General features: G+C 44.1%; 1 protein-coding gene across 1 annotated transcript; it reads left to right on the top strand.

The window, feature by feature from the left end:
• Positions 1-591: 591 nt before the first annotated feature.
• LOC120442240 lies at positions 592-7,451 on the top strand. Its single transcript, XM_039618200.1, has 4 exons — positions 592-734; positions 820-1,093; positions 1,185-1,382; positions 7,215-7,451. The coding sequence occupies exons 1-4, from the start codon at positions 643-645 to the stop codon at positions 7,449-7,451; spliced, it is 801 nt and encodes a 266-aa protein (XP_039474134.1). The 5' UTR covers positions 592-642.
• The last annotated feature ends 2,900 nt before the right edge of the window (positions 7,452-10,351 follow it).

Below are 10,351 nucleotides of genomic sequence, written 5' to 3'. Positions count from 1 at the left end.
TTAATACTTATAGCAAAACCACTCACTGAGTTTGCAAAACTAAAAGCACAAACACTGCTTTGCACTCAGTTTGCCATTTTGTAACACACACTTTGCAAAACTGTAGCTACAATCCACTGCACAACACTCTTTTTGCAGAACTGTAAACACAACTCACAGCTTTACACTCAATTACCAAATTTCCAACACACTCCTAGCAAAATTATACACATGTATGGCTATCATTAACACTATTTTGCCAAATGTCTGGCACACTTTCACATGTGAAAACTGTTTTAGATAATTAGTCCACTTTGCAATCAGCCTAAGCACTATAAACAGGCCACAGGTAAGCTGTCTATGTGGAGTACAATGGAAGGAGCAGCAAGAGTGAGAAGAGTGAGAATCAGAGGAGGCCGAGGGAGAGGACGTGGAGGTGAAGAAGTTGGAGGAAGAGGACGTGGAGGTGAAGAAGTTGGAGGAAGAGGACATGGAGGTGAAGAAGTTGGAGGAAGAGGACGTGGAGGTGAAGAAGTTGGAGGAAGAGGACGTGGAGGAGCAAGAAGAGGACGAGGAGGGGAAAGAGGAAGGGTAAGAAGAGTAAGAAACAGAATAACTGATGACATCAGAGCTACAATAGTGGACCATGTCATCAACCATGGGATGACCCTGAGGGAAGCTGGCCAACGGGTTCAGCCTAAACTGAGCCACTACACTGTGGCAGGCATCATTAGGACATTTCGAAATGAGAATCGGTAAGTACTTTGTAGCACTGCCATACTCTAATGAGAAACACAACAGTACCATACATGCAAAAATACTGAAATTGTTACTTTACAGAATTGCTAGACGTCCAGATGTTGGGGGCAGAGGCAGAATGTTCACTCCAGAGCAAGAGACCCATATAGTGAACATGGTGATTGCCAATAATGCAATAAGACTGCGCGAAATACAGCAGCGCATAATTGATAATGACACCATCTTTCAAAATATACACAGTGCAAGCATTTCTGCACTGAGTCGTGTACTTGCGCGCCACAGAATAAGAATGAAGCAAATTCCTTTCGAGAGAAACACAGAACGTGTAAAGCAACTGCGATATGACTATGTGCAGGTAAGCTAGTGTCATTGGTTCTGAATTTGGAAGTGCATACTGTAGTGCTGTGCATGGGCCTGATGTGTTGCATTTGTTTTGTCTTGTCCAGAGAGTGATGGAACTAGAAGCAGATGCAATGGGACATGAGCTACTTTTTGTGGATGAGGCCGGTTTCAACCTCAGTAAAACCAGGAGACGTGGCAGGAACATTATTGGACACCGTGCCATCATCAATGTCCCAGGACAACGTGGTGGTAACATAACCATGTGTGCAGCTATAAGCCAAAATGGTGTTGTTCACCATCATGCAACCAAAAAAAAAAAAAAAAAAAAAGACTTCCGGCGCCCCCCGTGTGCGGCAGCCAGTTACAGCAGCTCTGCTCATTCTGAGTTTCTTTCTGTCTTATCTTTTTCTTCTCGTAATTTTTTATAACTAACGTATTAGTAATTAGTCTCTGCAACCATGTTCTACCGTTTTGTGCTAGTTCTGGTCGTTTTTCTTAGTTTTTTTCTACTTTTTTCACTCGTGTCTGGGGACCCAGAGCAGGGATCCTTTGTTTACAGTAAGGATCAGCTGTTAGCGCTGCGTCCCACAGCGGTACTGCCGGTGTTCTGGGAATCCATCCTACCTGACAAAACTTCCTACCCAACGTTTCTGCGCAGACGCGGCTCATGCGCACAACACCAACGCCGAATTAACTTCTTTTTCCCTCACCCATCCAGAATACTTCTTAAGGTTATGGTTATGGTTAGGGTTATGGTTAGGGGTAGGGTTAGGTTTACTCGCAAGTCACGGTCAAATTATAATACGGGTAGGACGGTTTCTCAGAACACCGGCGGACAGACTCGACATTCCCAGCGAGCTGAGGAGGAAAAGACGGGGTGTCGTGCTGGGAAGGAGCGCCGTCGCCCGAGAAGGAGACGTTATCGACCATCTCTTCCTTCTGTAATTATTGGAAATGTAAGATCTTTGCCCAATAAGATGGATGAGCTCACGTCGCTAACCTGGTCACAGAGGGAGTACCGGCAATGTAGCATCATGATGCTAACGGAGTCGTGGCTAACACCGCTAACTCCGGACACGAGCGTGACACTACCGGGATTCCAGCTGCTGCGAGCGGACAGGACGAGAGACAGCGGTAAGAGGAAAGGAGGGGGACTGGCAGTGTTTGTGAATGACAGATGGTGTAACCCTGGGCACATCACTGTCAAAGAACAACTCTGCAGCAGAGACATTGAGCTGTTAGCCGTTAGCATGCGTCCGTACTACCTGCCCCGGGAATTCTCGCATGTTATCGCGATAACAGCGTATGTCCCCCCCCTCGGCCAACACGGATGCAGCCTGTGACACAGTGCAGAGATGGTCGGAGGAGAGCGAGGAGGCTCTTAAGGATTGTTTTGAGTCCACTGTGTGGGAGGTGATCTGTGACGACCACGGAGAGGACATCGACAGCCTTACTACATGCATTACTGACTATATTAATTTCTGTGTGGATAACACTGTACCTACCAGGACTGTACGGTGTTTCTCCAACAACAAACCTTGGATTACCCCAGAAATTAAAGCCGTCCTCAAGCAGAAGAGGAGGGCCTTCAGGATAAGATGAAGGTTTGCTGTGTTTGTTGAACAGTGTTATAGTAAAACCAGGGAAACTGAAACTTGCTCCTGTTAAATATTCTTAAGTCTTTTGCTGTATAAATAGTGGTATTTTTTTTTCAAAAGATACAGTAAATAATGTTAGTAGTGGGTGATATCATGTAAACACTGTCATGATTTTGTGTAAACATTTTGTCATTTGTAAACTATAAATGACATGGATTCTACATTGTAACTGATGTGATGTTCTATAAAGTGGTTTTAATAAAAAAAAAAAGAAAGAGGCAAAAATTAGTTTGTTTCTTTATTCAACTTTTGAACAGTGGTACTCAGTCAGTACATATTCAGTAAATGCAAATTATTTACATGGCAGTGCACTACAGGCATAAATTTAGACCCCTAGATAAAACATTATGGCATTATAGCAGTGACAACTCCTCCACAGTAGCAGGTGGGATTTTTCATTTTTGAGGACGGCTCCTTTTACCTTTCAATACGGATGGTCTGTTTATGTTTTGATCAAGAGCCTTTTTTTGGGCAGCTGAAGAGGAGAAGTCTATCTTATGGCCAACCTCTGGCTGTATCTTGGTCACATTACCAGGCAAAACCCAGTATGCAGGTTCATCTGTAACAGGCCTTGTGCCACAGATCCGCACTGTTGCTTCTACATTAAACAGAAGAGCAGCGACATGGATGCAGGTCTCCGAGACTCCGGCCATACAGGTGCAGTGGGCGGCTTCAACCTTCCCTGTGATGCTCACAGTGACCCATGGCTGCAATGCTGGTTCATTCAGTCTTTGAGAGTGCAGCACCTGAAACACACACAGACAAAGTTAATTTAAAGACAAGAACTATGAGCCAAGGCCGACATAAATGTGTTTTATCTACTTTATCATAAATGTAACAAAGTGTTTAGAAAGTTAGCACATACATGTAATTTTTCATTTCTTTATGTGTCCATCTATAGAACGCTGCATGTTATAGGGTAAATCTGCCTGTTCTCTGTCAGAAACCTGCCTGCAGAAAATGAACCTAAAGTATGTAATGCAAGGATGTAATCACTTTAGAGATGGAGAAAGCATAAAGTGACAATTATGAATCACTTAATATGATAAGGAGATTCTGCAGGTCATTAATCAATGTATAAAACTAAAGATGTATTTTTAGTGACACAAGATACAAATATTGAAGCAAGATGTATAATTAGAATTATTTATAACAAATATGAATAAATCAGTGCAATTTCTTTAACCATAGAGAATAACTAAATCCTTCAGGACAATGTCACATCAATGCACTGAACTCACTATGTTATCCACCTAACAGCCTCCACATGTTCTCACTGTAATTTCACCCTCATGAATGAATTTATGCTGCACTAATCTGAATGTTTGCAGGGAAATCAAACGCATTTCACTCGCAGTACTCAAGCTGACTTACCTTTGTTTGAATGACCAGTTGTAGCGCTGACTCCACAGATAAGGTACGAAAATATGTCAGGCTACGTCAGTAGCGGTTGGTCTTCAGGGTTTCTACTCCACCGCTGTGTTTCATACGGGTCCACATTTCCAATGCACGCGATTTTCTGCAAGTACCGCCGCTTCGCCTCTGGACGCAATCGGTCTCTATACAGTCCATTCTCTTTTGAGCTGCTTTTAAGCATCTTGTAATCGTCGTTCGTTTTGATTCGTAGACCCCGAAAATGGTGCCGCGCTCCCACAATGCATTGCGGCGTGACGTCAACTCCAAAGCCCTATACACACTCAACACAAGGCTCCAGCCTGTCTCTCTCAACCACCCAGGTTAGGAGGGAACTGAGGAGGATTAAAGCCAAGAAGGCAGCGGGTCCAGATGGCATCAGCTCGAGGGTCGTCAGGTCCTGCGCGGACCAACTGTGTGGGGTGATGGAGCACCTCTTCAACCTGAGCCTGAGGCTGGGAAGAGTCCCACAGCTCTGGAAAACCTCCTGTGTTGTTCCAGTGCCAAAGACTTCACGCCCCAAGGACCTCAACAGCTACAGGCCGGTGGCTCTGACATCCCACCTGATGAAGACCCTGGAGCGGTTGGTCCTGGCTCAGCTTTGGCGCCTTGTGAGCTCATCACTGGACCCACTTCAGTTTGCCTACCAACCTGGCATTGGAGCGGATGATGCCATCATTCACCTCCTACATCGTTCCCTCGCTCACCTGGAGACCGCTGGGAGCACTGTGAGAATCATGTTCTTTGATTTCTTCAGTGCCTTCAACACCATTCTTCCCTCGGTTCTGAAGGACAAGCTGGAGAACTCTGGAGTGGACCATCACCTCACTACCTGGATTTTGGACTACCTCACCGACCGACCACAGTATGTGAGGACTCAGGGCTGTGTGTCGGACAGGGTCGTTCTGCAGTACGGGGGCCCCACGGGAACGGTTCTGGCTCCGTTCCTCTTCACCATCTACACTGCAGACTTCTCCCACAACTCCACCCAGTGCTTCCTGCAGAAGTTCTCTGATGACTCTGCAATAGTCGGCCTCATCACTGATGGGGACGACAAGGAGTACAGAGGACTGACTCAAGACTTTGGGACTGGTGCCAGCTGAACTACCTCCAGATCAATGCCAGTAAAACCAAGGAGCTGGTGGTAGACTTCCGCAGGCACAAACATCCTCCACTGCAACCACTGAACATCCAAGGTATGGACATTGAGGCTGTGGACAGCTACAGGTACCTTGGTGTTCATCTGAACAACAAACTGGACTGGACTCATAACTCAGACGCCCTCTACAGGAAAGGGCAGAGCAGGCTGTACCTGCTGCGGAGACTCAGGTCGTTTGGAGTGGAGGGCCCACTCCTGAAGACCTTCTATGACTCTGTGGTGGCCTCAGCCATCTTTTATGGTGTGGTCTGCTGGGGCAGCAGCATCTCTGCTGGGGACAGGAAGAGACTGAACAGGCTGATCCGAAGGGCCAGCTCTGTTCTAGGATGCCCTCTGGACCCAGTGGAGGTGGTGAGCAGTGTTGGGAAGGTTACTTTTAAAATGCATTCCATTACAGAATACTGAATACATGCCCCAAAATGTATTCTGTAACGTATTCCGTTACGTTACTCAATGAGAGTAACGTATTCTGAATACTTTGGATTACTTAATATATTATCGTGCTGTTTACAACTACGTGAATGTACTATTGCTGTGATTTATTACTGTTACTGAAGGTCCGCGGCTCCGAACCGTAGTAAAGGGACCTCTGGCTAATACGTCGGGTTCCGTGTCGGGCTGGTAGCCGAAAACTAGCTTTACTTTGTTGTCTGGGTCAACTTTGCTTGCCAGAGACAGAGAGAGGCGTTGAAAGGCTGCTCCAACGGAACTTATTTTTTCCGGAGGAAAACACGAACACAGTGTACAGTTGAGTCTTAATAGCTTACTTACAGCTGGGCTCGTCAGGCACTCTTCTTGGCTGCTGTGGTTATTATTATATTTACATGCTTCCAGCTCCCGTTTTTGCTCCGTGACAGCTCGGACTTTTCCTTTCTCTCCCTCCCTCGCTCACAGACACATAACGTGTATGGCAGTCCATTCTCCCTGCAGCACGGACTACACTGCCCATGATGCTACATTCTTTAGGGCCATGCCTGTAGCATTCTGCCTTTTAGCTTAGCACAACAACAACAACAAAAAAACGCTCTCTCACCCAGGAAACACGCAGAGAGAGAGCGTCACCCTGTAACCATGGCAACCGTGAACGCTGCCGCCTGGAACAACAGAACATAGCTGTCAAGCAAACCCAAATAATCCTGACCATGACAATATGAAACAGGAAAGTACCGCCGTGTAATCCATTTATTTCAACAAAGTAACTGTATTCTGAATACCACCTTTTTAAACGGTAACTGTAACGGAATACAGTTACTCATATTTTATATTCTAAATACGTAACGGCGGTACATGTATTCCGTTACTCCCCAACACTGGTGGTGAGTGACAGGAGAATGGCAGCTAAGCTGTCATCCCTGTTGGACAACATCTCCCACCCCATGCAGGAGACTCTGACAGCACTGAGCAGCTCCTTCAGTGGCTGCGGCACCCACGGTGTGGGACGGAGAGATTTCGCAGGTCTTTCCTCCCCACTGCTGTCAGACTCCACAACAAAGACTTTAACTGATCAAACACACACATCCACACATGTGCAATAACACTAATGTGCAATAATCTTTTCTGGCATCGTTGTATTTTTACTCAGTTGTATATAGCATTGGTATTCTATTTTTATCTTATTGTATATTTTATTCTATTTTATTCTACTGTATATAGTATTTTATTTTATTCTATTCTGTACAGTTGTGTACTGTATTTATTCTTATTTTATTTTATTCTAATTTTTGCTTCATAACTTTTGCACTGTCCACTTCCTGCTGTGACAAAACAAATTTCCCACGTGTGGGACTAATAAAAGTCATCTTATCTTATCTTATCTTATCTTACCATCATGCAACCATAGGCCCATACAACACTGCACACATTATTGCTTCCTGGACACCATGCATGACATGCTCACTGTTCAGAGACCAGAGCAGACCCGATATGTCATCATATGGGACAATGTTAGTTTCCATAGGGCTGCTTTGGTCTGCAACTGGTTTACAGACCACCCATCCTTCATGGCACTCAACCTCCCTCCATACTCTCCATTCTTAAATCCCATCGAGGAGTTCTTCTCTGCCTGGTACTGGAAAGTGTACGACCGTCATCCTCATCAACAGGCTTTTACAGGCAATGGAGGAGGCATGTGGAGATATTGACCAGGCATCATGTCAGGCCTGGATACGGCATTCAAGGAGATATTTTCCCCGGCGCCTTGGACTGGAGGATATCGCATGCGATGTGGACGAAATTTTGTGGCCGGACCCAGAAAGACAACATGATGTAGGCTGATTGTCTTTTTTTTTTCCTTTTTTTTGTGAAATTCCTATTTTGTGTTCTGACTTTGTCTTGGTTTTGATGAGTGTGAATAAACACCAATACTTGAAGTTTGGATCCTTGTATGTTTACATGACACTATGACAAAAGTGTGACCTCAAATTGACATCTGTACACAGAGAAAGCAAAAGCCAGATGTGTTTTGTATTCACACCATCAGTGTGCAGTTGGCGCATTGTGTGCTTAGTAGATGATGGCTTGTGTGTACTGTTTGATACGAAAACACCATTTTTACGAAGGTGTGAAGAGTTAATCTAGCTGTGTTCGCTTTTGCAAGAGAACTACAATGTTTTGATAATTGGGTGACAGGTTTTCTTATTTGTGTGTAGAGTTTTGCAAAAATAGCCAATAGTTACAAAAAATGTGCTTAAGCAATCAGAAAAAACTGTATTTCCAAGTCAAAACGAAATAGTAATTTCAGTGAGGAAAAAAAAGAAATCAGTCTACATCGTGTCGTCTCTGTGGATCTGGCCACAAAATTTCGTCTACATCACGTGAAACGTCCTCTAGTCCAGTGGTCCCCAACCTTTTTTGTGCCACGGACCGGTTTATTCCAGACAATGTTTTCACGGACCGGCCTTCAAGGTGTCGCGGATAAACACAACAAAATAAAACTAGTACCGGTACCAAAAAAAAAAAAGATTTATTCATAACACACGTGAAAAGACCCAGGAAAAGCGAGTTAACGATAAAAACGATAACAAAATAACGCTGAAAACCGATAAAAACCCTGAAAACCATACATTTCACACCTGAGCGTCAACTCTCGCGGCCCGGTACCAAACGACTCACGGGCCGGTACCGGTCCGGGGCCCGGGGGTTGGGGAGCGCTGCTTTAGTCCAAGGCACAGGGGAAAATATCTTCTGGAATTTTACATCTATGGTATTGTTGTGTTTCTCATTGGCATTTGGCAGTGCTACAAATCTTAGTGCAAAGTGACTGTACTAACCGACTCTCATTTCAAAATGTCCTTATGATGCTTGCTACAGTGTAGCGGCTCAAGTTAGGCTGAACCCGTTGGCCAGCTTACCTCAGGGTCACTCCATGGTTGATTACATGGTCCACTATTGTAGCTCTGATGTCATCAGCAATTCTATTTCTTACTCTTCTTACCCTTCTTCTCCCCCCTCCTCGTCCTCCTCTTGCTCCTCCTTGTCCTTGTTGTCCTCTTCGTCCTACTTGTTCACCTCCACGTCCTCTTCCTCGGCCTCCTCTACTTCTCACTCTTCCTGCTCCCTCCACTGTACTCCACACACACAGCTTACCTGTATTATAGTGCTTAGGCTGATTGCAAAGTGAACTAATTATCTAAAGAAGTTTTCACATGTGACAGTGTGCCAGACAGTTGGCAAAATAGTGTAAATAATAGCCATAAATGTGTATAGTTTTGCTAGGAGTGCGTTGATCATTTGGAAATTGAGTGTAAAGCAGTGAGTTGTGTTTACAGTTCTGCAAAAAGAGTGCTGTGCAGTGGCTTGTAGCTACAGGTTTGCAAAGTGTGTGTTACAAAATGGCAAACTGAGTGCAAAGCAGTGTTTGTGCTTTTAGTTTTGCAAACTCAGTGAGTAGTTTTGCTATAAGTATTAATAGTTTTAGAAATTGTGCTATAAGAATCACAGTTAGGGTTTAAGCATTCAGAAAAAACTGTAATCCGGTTGTTCAGTGATGACGTGACGAATCCTACTTCCGGGCCTAAAGCAGTCTGCGTTTAATATGGCTTTTGTGTTGTTAACATGTTTAATGTTTTGTATTTTCTTCTATTTAATCTCAAAAGCTCCTAAAACAGTCAGTGATCACTGTTGACCTCCTCGGCTTTTATTACCGCTAATCATTTATTTAAGCTCAGTTTTTAAAACCTTACGATGTAACTACAGCACAGCCCATGCAGCAGTATATGAATGACTAACCTCGTATTGTGGATGGATTATCTCACTTGTTCTCCTGGCTGGAATTTAGTCCTTTTACAGCATCCTGCCATGCTATTACATTTGTTCCTGACCACCGAGAGCACTCACGTTAACTTTTATCGAGTGGAAAAAAAGTTAGCTTGTTTATATTATGCTAACATAGCTGTGTCGCTAGCGGTCACGTAGCACATCATTGTATACCAGCTAGCCAAACTTCAGTAACCCTACAAACGTCACTGCTGTTTAGTTTTCTGTCTTCATTTATGTTGGAAGTGATAGCAGAGCTGTACGTTTGAATTTGTTTCCAAAACCCCGCAGTCAGGACATGCTATATTGTATTTAGATAGAAGCTAGCGAGCTAACTTCCTGCTAACTTCTAACGTTAAATGTCATAAATTCCATTTTCATGGATGCCTGGATGTTAAACTCAATTGTTACACCTGGTAGAGCAGAACACTGATGATTTTATTAAAGATGAAAGACTTTAGACAGTTTTTCAACTCTCAGTAATGCCACAGTGATCGTTTGATATATGGACCTGCAGCGGAGTTTAGGCCCAGACACGGCCAGTGACGTCAGACTGAACAACCGGATAGGAATCTGTTTAATCCAGCAGTCGCTCACTGGGGCTCGTATGATGGTTGGGGTTACTCTGTGTCAAATAACAACTGCTGTGGTTATTTGGTTCTATATAAATAAAGTTTCACTGAATTGAATTAAAATGTAAATAACAACAGAGTCTGGTAAACTTCTGTTTTACTCACAGTGGAACAAAGAAGTCATATAAAGTCACAAAAGGCAGGAAACGTCAGGT

The sequence above is a fragment of the Oreochromis aureus genome, linkage group 10, assembly GCF_013358895.1.
Source record: "Oreochromis aureus strain Israel breed Guangdong linkage group 10, ZZ_aureus, whole genome shotgun sequence".
NCBI lineage: Eukaryota > Metazoa > Chordata > Actinopteri > Cichliformes > Cichlidae > Oreochromis > Oreochromis aureus.
The sequence above is the reverse complement of the archived record's forward strand: the minus strand, read 5'-3'. Positions and strand labels throughout refer to the sequence as shown.